At 41.6% G+C, this 13,380-nt stretch overlaps 1 protein-coding gene across 1 annotated transcript in view; it reads left to right on the top strand.

Annotated features, from left to right (window-relative positions):
• Positions 1–1,333: 1,333 nt before the first annotated feature.
• prkcz (protein kinase C, zeta) overlaps positions 1,334–13,380 on the top strand; it is a 68,160-nt gene continuing 56,113 nt past the window's right edge. The window contains exons 1-2 of the mRNA XM_078254207.1: positions 1,334–1,483; positions 12,120–12,205. Coding sequence (XP_078110333.1) covers positions 1,447–1,483; positions 12,120–12,205 — 123 coding nt within the window. The 5' untranslated portion in view covers positions 1,334–1,446. The remainder of the gene's footprint in view (positions 1,484–12,119; positions 12,206–13,380) is intronic.

The raw sequence follows: 13,380 nt of genomic DNA, 5'->3' as shown, positions 1-13,380 counted from the left end.
GAAGGTGACAGACAGTTGAATGTCTGTCAGAAATCTGGCAGAATTTCCGGCGGCACCTGAACAATCTCGGAAATGAAACGTCATCGATAGAGACTACTCTAACGGTGATGGTGATAGAGCGTGACCATTTCTCATTAAAGCAAGATTACCACAAACATTAATACAACATGCCCCCAAATGAAGCAAAAACTAAACAGTCTTCTCTCCTTGGAGTATTAATCATCCCAATACTCATAATGAAGTGATTAGTCTTCAGTCAATGGTTTATTGTCTCTCCATGAGTGATTTTCTATCTTAACTTCAAATGTTGTCCTCTACTCTTTGTTAGTTCACAGATAAAAGGGTTCAGCATCCACTTTCATCAGTAAACAGAAATATAAAATACATCATAGTAGAGACATAGTGCTGTGCTGGTCAGATGGAATGTGACAGGGACCAGTATACAAACACTACACTGAAAACAAGTTAGCATTTTATCTGTCTGTATCAGTTGAAATTGGCCTCAATGCTCACTTTAGAGAAAGAAATGATTCCATATGTGGCCAAGCTCGTTACTGTACAGTTTGTGTTCTCATCCACACCTCAGCTTTCAGTGGTCTGACATGGATGCGGGGGTAACACGTTGATATACTGTATCTGTTGCCATGGTGTCACCTAGAGCGGCTGACTCATCATGTGACACTGACTTGTGTACAGTCCCAGGGATCCCACACACTCTCATTGCATGAACCCCTACAGCCCTTTTAAGGCTTTACATAACTCCCAAATCCGGATCAAATTACAGTGATCCCAACTTTGAAATTGGATGTCTTTTGTAATTTCTTGCACTTCGCAATGTCCGTTCTCTCCCTCTTTATCTGGAACACGCTGATTAAAAGGACAATTGAATAAGTGCTTTAATTAGAAGTCAAATTAAGAAAGTTAGTCATGCCATTATTGAGCATCCCCTATCACAGAGGTCTGATTGTGTCTAAAAATGCCTCAGGGCTGTTTCATTGATCCCTCTCAGCTTCTTTGAAAGTCCAGAAAATAATTTGGCAATTTGCAAAAGTCGACAAGTTCCATAAACTCTTGATAAGAACATGGGTAGACCCTCTATTGAGCAATAATTTCAGTCACTCACTGCTGATTTGCATTGATTCCTAAGGAACTCATTGAAACAAAAACATTTTATTCCCAGCCTCGTGGTCCTGTGCCTTCTTTTTTCTTTTCTTTTTTTGAAGGGTATTTCAAGGAGGGGGCGGGTGTTGTTGGTAGCAACTTGTATGCTGCTACTTTCCTGTGAGTGAGAGGAACAATGTCTGGAAATGAGTCAAGCCCTCGTAAATGTCCTGCCCTAAAAGATTTGGTAGTACCACCCTGTTCTGCTGCGATACGACTGCCCACATAAGCTACAGTACAACACCAGCAGGCCGTCTACTCCTCTTTATACCTTCCACGGACAATATGGCAGGACTGTGTGCGTTGGCCTTTGCATCCGGAGGTACAGTATTGTGTTTTGATTCATCATCTGAGAAACCGTATGACATGTCTGCCGTGGCTCTTTCACTCTGCGTCTCTCTCTTACTCTCATTCTGGTACCTTGGCAGAAAAATGGGGCATTGCAACACTCATCGTTCTCCAGAGGGACATGTTGTAATAGGTCAGCTCTTTGAAGGCCTGCTAGTCAAGGGCAAGTGGTGTGTTGCAAACACTTATCTGAGGCAGCGATGTTTCTGGTTCGCATCGCTTTCAGGCCGGGAGGACGATCCTAGCAAGTTGTAAACACAAACTAATCTGCCCCCCCCGGATGCAGAAATTGTTTTTTTAATTTTATGCAGTAAGCAATAACATCTGCTATAACCAGAAGGGGGATCCAAGAGGGTGTCCTTATCTGTATTGGGATGGATAATCTGATTGTTCTGGGAAAAACATGAAACAATAGATGAGGCTGGAAAATCTCACTGGTATATTTATCTCTAGCCGTGGTTGACATTGACTGATTGTTGAGTCAGTATTGTGACAATATTTAAACAACAACAGCAACAAACACTTCGGGGTAGACAAATGACAGTTAATTTGAATTGGAGGCATGTGAAATCGCCAAACTTGTTTATTTCTGTTGTCATTTTCTGTTTAAAGACATAAAGGTTGAACACAGTGGTTCGACCCATCTGACGTTTCTGCTGTGCTTATTTTCTGTCCTGTGTTGCTTTGCTAGCGTCTTTGAAACAACCAAATCTAGTGTTACAAACAGCAACATGTCACAGCCGGTAGGACTGACTGCTAGTTTGGGTGGTGTCACTTTCTTTAGTCTGTGGCCCAACAGGTACATTAGGTCTCCAACTTAACGTTAGTGAAAGTGTTGACATACGAAAGCACCAAACATGCATTTTAGATGAATGAGATGAGAGTATATCCAGCTGTTCCTCGTCCCAGTGTGCTCAGCGCCGCTAAATTGTATGTACGGGACACAGACGAACAGACATTGTGATTGGGTCTGTAGTAGGGGTGTGACGAGACACCGTGCTCACGAGATGAGACGAGACACGAGATTGGGTTCACAAGATCGAGATGAGATTTTAACACTATTTTACAGAAAACTACAATGAAGAAATAAGACTGTAAAAATAGTCCTTTATTCAATCGAAAGTCCCAAAATGAAAACCGAGCACTGAAAGGTTTTGCCACAAACTCAGATAACTGGCTTCTCTCCTGCATAACTAACAGTTACACCGTTACTTACTCCATATGTATGGTTGAGAGACAGTCTCAGAGAACCAAGGTTACAACATAACTAAGCGTTTTCTGGCAGTAGTTGAGACCAAATGTTTTGTACTTATATTTGTCATTGTACAGTAGACGGAGAGAAATGAAGCTTATTTTACTATTGTTTCACATTGATTACGTTCTGAAGCACAAATAAATTACCATCAAACACTCAACAGATGATTTTTGCTGTTTTCTCCTCCTCTGCATTTTATTAATTGCAGCAATAAACAAGGAAGTAGGCTACTCTAGTATCGATTAATGCCCATTATAGGACGAACGGAGAACATTTATCTGTGTTTATTATCATTAAAAGTAAAGTTAGGTTTTGCTGTCCGCTTCCCGACTCATTTTAACAGAGAAAGAGAGTGGTCTGCGCGAGACAGCGCCACAGTGAACTGCACGCTGCGGACGTGTGTGTCTCGGCCGAGAGAGAGAGAGAGAGAGGGAGAGAGGGAGAGGGAGAGGTAGAGAGAGGGAGAGAGAGAGGGGGAGAGAGGGAGAGAGAGAGAGGTAGAGAGGGGGAGAGAGAGGTAGAGAGGGAGAGAGAGAGGTAGAGGGAGAGTGTCAGTACTCTATGCTAATTTCAAGGCTGCTGCTCTGCACTCATGTACTGATATCGCAAGACACTTTTTACCTTGACGAGAAATCTCGCAAGATCTCGTGGGGACGAGATCTCGTCACACCTAGTCTGTAGTGTCTTCCCTCGGTTTGTGGAAGACCTGTCGCGCGACAATGTGACATCAAAATGACGTAGATCTCGCTGGCGCGCCAGGATTTTAAGTGCGCGACCAGAGATCGTGCACCACTCTATTTTTTTCAGCGCGGCACGACAAAGCGGAAACAGGAAACATGGACGAATTCAAGGGCAACCGGATCTGTCTCTCAGAGTGACTGCAACTCTCTCTTGTAAACTTACTGGGTTTAGATGAGTTCTTTTATGGTGAATGAAAGGCTTGATCCGACGAGGTAGGTCATCGAATCGTTGTGCAGACATTCTGAAGTATTCAAAGTGCTTCTCTTCTTCTCTTCACCATTGTTTACCTTATACTCCTTCTTGTAGTCCGTAGAAATAGCAAAGTCGGTAGCCTTTCCTCAGTTGCGTCACCTCTGTTCAAGAGAAGACTGCAACTAGTGTTGCGACCACCACGCGCGAGTATAAAAAGTCACGGCGCTCCCATGACGTCACACTGTCACGACAGGGGGGGGTTAGGCATCCATCCTCAAGAAAATGTTATGTTTTCAATAAAAAAAAAAAAAAAAAAAAAAATGCAATTTCCTCGTAACTTTTGTGTCTCTTTGTGGGTTTTTGCGTCTCTTTGTAGGCGTGTTGTGTCTCTTTTTGGACGATTTTGTTGTCCATTGGGGTTGTTTTGTCTCTCTGTGGTCATTTGGCATCTCTTTGTAGTCGGTTTGTGTCCCTTTGTGGTAGTTTTGCCTCTCTTTTTCACCTCATTTTGGACCGTTATTATTACCATATCTGTGTATAAAACGTTGGAAAAGATAGAGCAGACAATAAATGAATAAGACTCAAAACTCTAAAAGACAAAACTTGCTAAAGAATTCCAACTACAATCATTAGACCTGAGAAAAGTCTTTTTGTCACATTCATTTGGCTTACAGTAGGTGGTGCCCAAAACGGCTTTAACCTTATAATTGTGGGGAACACCCTGATGATGAGTCACAGCGGGAAAGCAGGAAGAGTAATCATGAAATCACTCTTGGTTCATTTGTGCTCATATTTCTAACTGTTCTAATTGAACACCACGACACTCTCCTGCATGCCTTTTGCTCTATCTGTCACTTCCCTACAGCAACACTCTTCCTCACTTGTGTGTGAATTCACCAAACTCATCTAAAGATGTGCTCCCGGTACACCCGAGGCCATGAGTGAAGTCGGACTGTTTTTGTATTTTCAAACTCAGTTTAGTTCTTTGAAGCTACACTTTTTTTTGCTGTAAATGTGAAGCCTTCTTTAGCTCAAGCTTCAAAGAATGCGCATTGGCCTGCAGAAATTCATTGACATCAGTCTAAATCTGAATATTGAATTATTCAGTATACTTTACCTTCAATGGAAGAACTGCTGCATTAGCATTTTTATTCAAAATCAAAACACTGAATTTCACAGCATGTGACCAGTAAAACATGTTTGATTTTTAATTAATTTGTAATCCTCCCTATCAGCATGTAAAATGTATCCTGTTTTTCACTACCGTTACTAATAGAGATCCAACGTTTTTAACCTGTTTAAGAATTTTTTTTCTCCATAGAGACTGGATACAAATGGGATCAAAGTAGCCGTAGCTCATCGATTAGGGCTGAACGATTAATTGCATTTGCGATAATATCGCGATATGTTAAGAGGCGATTTCCTAATCGCAAAGGCTGCTATTTGGTCATGTGACTCGCGAGCGCAAATCAGAGTTGTAGTTTAAAACGTTTACAGCCATTTTAGTAAAATGAAGGGTTTTATTCGGGCTCGAGTCCATACATGCGGTAATGGATAAAGGCACGCAGAACTGAAGGCTCGGTTAGCAACGATTAGCAACGATTAGCTCTGATTAGCGGTTAGCTCCAGTTAGCTAGCTCCGTTATAAATCTATGGAGTAGAGGAGAGGGGTAACAACCAGACTCTGATAAATGACGTTCGGGGAGCTTTCACAGCAGCGCGGCCGCGTTGTTTCAACGGTTTTATTAGTACAGTTAATCCCACGGCGAGACCAGCAGCAGCATGCTAATGCTAACGTAACGATAGCCTCTCTGTCTCTGAGTGCAATGGTGACGCTGTCATGCACGCGGCACGCAACTTCATGAGGGGAGGGAGGGGCTGGAGGCAGCTCCTCTGTGTGCGCTGTAAAAAAAATACACCGTTGTATATACTGTATATACTATATTTTCTTATTTAACTGTCTAGTAAAGTTCAAAGACAGTGTTTAAAAAGTGCAATCCACATGTTTAAATTGAATTAAATGATAATTAAATGTAAATACTACTAAGTGTGGTAAAGCCACATCTTTGTTTTTATATTTCTGCAATCTGCACTTGAGTGTGATTTGTTTCTGACTTCCATATGAATGTTTACACCAGGCGGTCAGTGCTCAATATACTACTGGGACTGAAGTAGTTCAATAAAAGATGTCATTCATATAAATTCATGCCTCACCTAATTTAATTATCACATCCAGGCCTGGCCTCCAGGAAAGAACAGTTTGTTTAATCTGTCTAATCTTGTGTTGTTAATACTATACAATGATTTATTGCTTGTCTTTGTTGAATAATACAGAAGACAAAGAGCTTAAAAAACAATTGCATATTGAATCGCAATCGCAATATTTTTGAAAATAATCGCAATTAGATTATTTTCAAAAATCGTTCAGCCCTACCCGGGATCAATCCGGTCTGCTTTACACAGCAGCACTGGTAGCAGCTTGTGATGATCCACTAATTAATAAATCGTCGCAGTCCAAAAGAGTAGCGATACATGTCATGTTTCCCGCCCTTCACATGGGTATTTGACATCCAGCATTGACACGCAGGACACAAGGCCTGTGGCAGTAAAGCAGGACCACACAAAGCCCGATCAGACTCAATATAACTTGGACCCGGCCAGACCCAGATTCCAGGTCAGGTCTCCGTTATTAGTTACAGAATTGAAACAATGAGGCTTTAATAAAAAAAAAAAAACAGTAAGATTATTTTTTGGGCTTTTCCGCCTTTAATTGATAGGACAGCTAGGAGAGAGAGGGGGAAGACATGCAGGAAATCGTCGCAGGTCGGACTCGAACGCTGGACCACTGCGTCGAGGCATGAGCCTCTCAGTATATGTGCACCTGTCTACCCACTGAGCCAACCCAGCCACCTTTAATCAATTCTTAAAACCTTTGCAATCTAGTTTCAAAATAAAGCTTAGCTTAAATAGGCCCCCCTTCACACATTCAAATCCTGACACCTGTCCTAAGAACAGTCATACCTACGGATATCTGAGCCCAGCATTGCTACATCGTGGCTCCTCGAGGTGGCGCTCAACACATGAATGAGGGAAACTTGAACATAAGTTGACGAGCCGAAGAGGAAGAGGTTTTTAAGGGGATGCCCCATCCACGTTTATGTCCAAAGTCTATAGTTATATCATGTGTCATTTTAATTTACAGACTGAAAAAAACTTGTGCTGCAGAATTGTGCTGTTTTCTAACTGTTTGGACTTGCAGTGAATAAAGCGAGAAAAACTCTACTTAAACTTTTCACGGACATTCATAGTTATACCGATATCGTGACGTATCATCATAGGGTTGTCTAGCAATATATTGCTCATCGCAGAATTGCTGTATCGTGATATTATCGGTATCGTGAGCCATGTATTGTTTATAGTATCGTGAGGTACCCTGTGATTCCCACCCCTAGCTAAGATAATTCATGTGATATTCACCATTTAAACCCAGAGATTGATGAATGCGGTCTGTATGGCAGCCATATGGAAGCCATTTAGGATTCACTCATGTGTTTAAACCTTTTCTGTGTAACCACTCATATATTCGTCAACACTCTGATTAAAGACACAAAGCTTTGTGCTGCAAGTTACCACTTATTTAGTCACAACATCTGTTTCAATTAATTATTTAATCACATAAACTGTATTTAGCATCTGATGTGGGCATCGAGGAAGTGTGAAGTGTAGGCTTGACTTCCTCGCACACAATGCCTCAGTGGCACATTGTGCCCCATCATCAGTCACCCACTAATATGGGCACAAGGGAAGAAATGCTGGGTAACTATGGAAACACACCACAGTGAGTCTCCAAGGCAGGCGGCACTTTCCTTTAGAGGCCTTGAGTTAACAGGATTAGAAGGAATTCACAGAGGAGACCCCAAAGAGCACAGCCCCTTTGTGTCTCTCCTCTGCTCGCTTTCACTCTGATCTCCACTGCCCTGACTCAGAGACATATGGAAAGATACTAGGATCACAGAAACAATCCTCATGATGCAAAAAAGTCAGAATGTAGCTGTAAAGTGTACATTCAAGGCAACAAAGGCCTCTATATCAATGCCACTTCTGCTGTTTGTGGCCATGCGCTACAATTCTAACAGCAGTTTTGCTACAGTTTTTCCCGTTAATCCTCAGTCAGTACCTCATGTTCCAAGTGTCTGATACTGTGTTCAAATCCCTCTCTGTGACGGCCTATTTGCATACAGAGATGAGCACAATTTACATTTTGGCTGGGACAAGACCTGGTGAGATGTGCTCGCCAATATTGCTTGCCAAAATAAGGCGACTTGTACATTTTTTTTGTCTGGAGTCTGTCTGCAGTGCGTAGTACATTGTAGATAATAGCCAAGGGTGGTTGGTGATAGAGAAAGAAGAACAGATTTTTAGGTTAAACATTAAAGAACGACGTGAGTCCCCCTGTTAAAACCATCCGGAACAAGGGTTCACCCCATGGCATGACAATCTAAACACATCTCTGCACCCATTGTCCAAGAGATATACAGCGAATGTGATACAAAGTATGTTTTGCAAAATGGTACAATCCTTTTTCAGAAAAGCAGAAGGGGGGTGGGATTTGTTGTTAAGATGCACTTTTACTTGCAGACAATGCCATCCTGACATCCTCTGTGCAAACTAACAATAGCTTGTGTATGATGGGCTGTGGCAACCATAGCAACGGAGGCAAAAAATGAGTTCTTGGAGGAGTATATCACAGCCGCACCCATCGCTGCAGCAACCAACTAGACTGGAAAACCAGTAAAGACAGTACAGGGGGAGGCACTGGGCGAGCAGCTAGTGAATAGTTAGTGGGAATCAGGAGGGCAACGCCTGATGTGGTTCAGCCAACCAGTACACTTCATGCTGTGGTGGGTTTTTGTGGCCAACAGCAAAAGGCAACACATGAAAACTGATTATTTATTGATTTGTATGGCAGCCTGTTTTATCAGTCAGCACCGGGAGCTGCATAACGGTTTGCTGCTTATGCACATGAACTACACTTCTCTATGCCCTCGGGTTTACACTTGAAGTTTACTTGTCACTGAAAAAAGAAAGAAAGTCTGTGGTACATACTGGGGGCGTGAAGTTTTAAACAAGTGGGCGTTTTTGGTCTATCTGCCAATGGCTGGTAAACTGAAAAAAAAATGACCGGTCAAAATATTTTTCAAGATACGATGTCATTAAAAACAATGAGCAGGTCTTTCTTTGTCGAATACCTGTGGCAAACGCAAGAAAAAAAAAATCACCGGATGTATTCTTTATGGTAGCTTATTTCATCAGTGCTTTAGCTTTAGATTCAGCAAAACTCACTTCGGCTGGGATTGACATCCAGTAATAACAAATATGGTGTACCGCTTCACGCTAGTTTTAGAGGCAGATGTGGATCTTTTGGGATTTGACCTGTAGGGATGAATGTTTCCCATATTATCCTGAAATTGACAACTAACCTTTCTTTGCGACACCAATAATAACAATAAATTAAAATAAAGCAAGTGTCTGTGGATAAATGTCTCATGTGAGTCAGTTTAGTTTAAGATCTTCCCATAAAAACTTAGCAGTGTTCAGCAGTTCTATAGTGGATTTCTTGCAGTTCTTGCATGCATCATGTCAATGGACAATTATCACATGTTAACAAATTGGTCACACATCGCCAAATCCTTTTATGTGTGTAACCTTGTTAGTCATAGCGAGTTACTCAACTCCTCTTGATGTCCACTACTGCTTGCTGTGTGATAGTGCATCAAATTAAATTATTTTCTTTTTTAAGTGACATCTAATTTAACACCCTGAAATCAAAATGTCCTGCTGCTAATAGAAAGAGAATGGTTGCCTCTAATAATTTCCTTGTTGAGTGATCATCTGCACACTGTAAGAGGAATGGACCACGATGACCAAGTAATATGAACAACATAACAGACGCATGATGCATGATGGTTATACAACTTGTAATCATGCCCTTTGACATGGGCGGATTGGACTATGGGCTGCCATGTTTGGCTGAACCTTTTTTTGGTTATGGTTGTTTTTAGCTATACTTATTTGAATTATATGGGATTCAGACACTACGTATTGAAATTGTTTTAGGAGTACATTTGGGACCGTAAGCCATTCATACTGTTGTGTCATGGTAATTTTGTCCGGCCCTACTTTTGATAATAGCCGAAACTACTGTTATCCGTTAATACATCAGTACTTTGTTAGGAGTACTATGTTTTTGAACATGAGACAGAACCTAAAAAAGGCCAAATCACTAACGTGAACTATGCCGACAGTAATAATGCTAAATAATGCATTCAAATGATCTTAGAAATTACATAAAATATCCTGTACTGGAGTTTATGCACCGATCCGATACCACGTAATAAAGCCCTAAAGAAAAAATATGTTAAAGTAGTTTATTTATGTTCTTTCTCCGTTATAACTGACTGTCAAACTGCAGAATAAAAGAAAGTTCTGTGGCATTCATGTTTCACAAAGAGTTTAACCTGAGCCAGACCGACAACAAAGATAGAAATAATATCACATCCATACAGGGACGGTAGTATACAGTTCTTAAAACATAATAAAATATATGACACGCTGGTATCGGATCGGTACTCGGTATCGGCCAATACGCAAGTTCAGGTATCGGAATCGGTATCGGGAAGCAAAAAATGATATCGGACCATCTCTAATTACCGCGTAAAGCATCAGCCTCATCTGGCTCATTTTCTGTAGTTTCTGTAACATTAAGGCCTGCGTGGCGTTAGTGTGTCAGCTGCGTGTCAGCTGCGTCTGTTTATATTTCGGCTCCCATGTTAACAGGTTACAGCTTACACACTGCCTGCGTGATACACACGTCTCAGAAAAAACACGTGCATGCTAGAAATAGGACCGACGCCTATTTTTGGAAGCGTTTCCAGGCAAAATAGAATAGGAAAAGATGTTAATATGTCATTTTGACACTAATACATATTAATAAATGACATGTTGATGTTTGAAAGTATCTAGGTTTTGATATAAATGCAGATATAAATGTAATAAAAAAATAAAAAAATAGATTTCTAATATTGCACTGTCAATACAGAACGAAATATTCTATTTTAGCCTATTTTGCCGTCAATCGTTACGTAACGGTGTCCTTGCGTTTTTGTAAGTGGGTATACAGAAATCCTTGACCTTTCCTAGTGGATATACTCCGTACACCTGCGTATCATGTAGACTACACCACTGGATGGCCAGGGGGAAAGTTGCCCCAGAGGGGAGGGGGCAGCCAGGCTTCGTGCTGGCTCCTCCTGGAACTCTCGGGCATTCTCAGGTTTTCAAGGTTGTGATCGGTCCCACAGGGCGTGCCTTTTGGCAGGCAGCAGGGTGATGACGTCTTTGTTCATCCCCACTTGGCTGGGGAAATGGAAACGTGGTGACAGCGTTTTCAGTCGGTTGAATTCAGACTCCTTTTTCTCCGAGTTTGCTGGATGCCGGCCTTCAGCACGTTCGGTGCGGCTCTGGGATTCAGCGGAGTTCCACGGGGGCTCAGCTGAGTTCTGGGCCCGTCCGCATGGGCAGAGGGTCACAAACTCACCCACTCCCACTCCCAACCACTAATGATGTTATATCAGCCCTAATACTGTACATACAGAACATAGCTATTTTTCTTATAACTGATAATAATTAGGTTTAAATTATAAAAAGGCAGGCGATAATTCTTCCTATTTTTCTCAATCAATATTTTAGATCAGCAGAATGATAAAATAAAACCAATACCATAACAAATGAGCACAATCCCATCCCTGACATAGAATAATAATGTGTCTGATTTGATGTGTTTTATTTCAGCAGGTCATAATATTGATGAATCCCAGCAAACCTTTTGTAAGAGTGTAGAATCATTTTTAAATCGTTTGATATGGCGAGAGAAGTTTCAGCTCACAGCTCATGTTTATGCCCTGCAGTTTATTAATAGCTGACTACATGCTGCTATTATAAATAGCAACACCTTCATGGTCTCATCTGAATAAAAGCTTAATGGAGCGCTAAAAAGTTCAATCTTCCATTCAAGAGAAGGAGGCATGGAGGACTTGAGGAAAGGAAGAAGCAGGGAAAGAAGGAGAAAGACGAAGGGAGAGGGTGAAAGAAGAGAGTAGACTGGTGAGTGAGGGAGAGAGGGAGGCCGGCGCTTTGTGTTTGTGTGTGTGAGCATGCGCGTACATCGTAGAGAAACCTGATGTGTGTCTTCCCCTCATTTGAACTCAGACTTCTGGCGAAGGAAGAGGCTGCAGGACCTTTCCCTCAGCTGCCACTCCATGTCTTCCCCTCCTCTCCATCCTTTCCCCCTCTAGTTTAGCACACATCCATCCCAATTATTCCCTCGCCATGCTGTTACTCTATAACTGGTTCCTGTCTCTCCTAGAATCGATCTATCGCCGCGGGGCCAGAAGATGGAGGAAACTCTACCGAGTCAACGGACACCTCTTCCAGGCCAAGCGCTTTAACAGGGTGAGTGTCTTTAACTCTCGCTGATACACACTCCCAACTGGGGAGTACATGCAGTAATGCCTGGACAATGCTTCCGTCAGTTCGGTTAATTGAGCCAGTCTTCGCTGGGAAAATACAGGGATTATGACAAACTCTGTGTGGCTGGAAGACACAGGAAGTTTTAAAATGATGTTATTTTTTTAAATATATTTATTGAAGGAATCCTTTATACAGGGGTTTACAAGAGTTTTCACTCTGGGTTTTCTGAAAATTTCAGCAACAAAACAACAAAAGCCTGCAAAGCCTTTGCCAGGGGGGTCAGAGCATGAAAGTTCTTAACTGAGGATCCACTTTTTTTTATCTTATGGTCTTCATCATAAACGTCTACCACTGATTGAGGTCATGAGACGCAGATGTAAAAAGATAGTAAGTGGACCTTCAGTAAAGATTTTTCAAAAACGATAAAAATGTGGTTTATTTTGTATTTACAATGGTCCTAGGAATTACGTATTGGACTTTTCTGCACCTCACAGTTCAGTGTCCAATGCCAATCTTCAGTGCCAATGCAGAATGTAGTCAAAGCCCATACACTTAATGCTCCCCCTTTTTATTAACTGTAACCTTAACCAAGTGTGTAAGTTGGCTTACCCTGAAGACACCTAAACCATAACTTATTTGCCAAAACCAGGATCTTTTCCTTAACATCAACCATACTAGTTTCCATGTGCGCATAACCCCGGGTTTTGCAGAATAGTCCGATATCGTTGTTCTTTTCTGTTGATGAGTTGGACATGTGATATGTAATTTAAGAAAAGAAAATAACACTTCTATTGTCGATACCCTGTGGTTCGCCAGGTCCTTGTGCACTGTGTTTGAGTATCATCTGTTGACGGTGATTATTTCCGATTCAGGAAACAGTCAGTTGCTTTGATTAGATAAACTACTCATAATCTTAATTTTTCCCTTACTAATTATGTGAGAGTGTGGTTTTAAATCAGTGTGTTTCTGTGGATTATAAAGTACAGTATGTCATAAACATGCTGCCTTTGATAGGTGCATAATGTATTGGTGCATAATTCATGGTGTCCTAGTTCTGCCTTGTTTAGCAGGTGTCTCATCTCAGGTCCATGCTACACACACACACACACACACACACACACACACACACACACACACACACACACACACACTCAGCA

This window comes from Sander vitreus, chromosome 7 (assembly GCF_031162955.1).
Source record: "Sander vitreus isolate 19-12246 chromosome 7, sanVit1, whole genome shotgun sequence".
Taxonomy (NCBI): domain Eukaryota; kingdom Metazoa; phylum Chordata; class Actinopteri; order Perciformes; family Percidae; genus Sander; species Sander vitreus.
The sequence above is the reverse complement of the archived record's forward strand: the minus strand, read 5'-3'. Positions and strand labels throughout refer to the sequence as shown.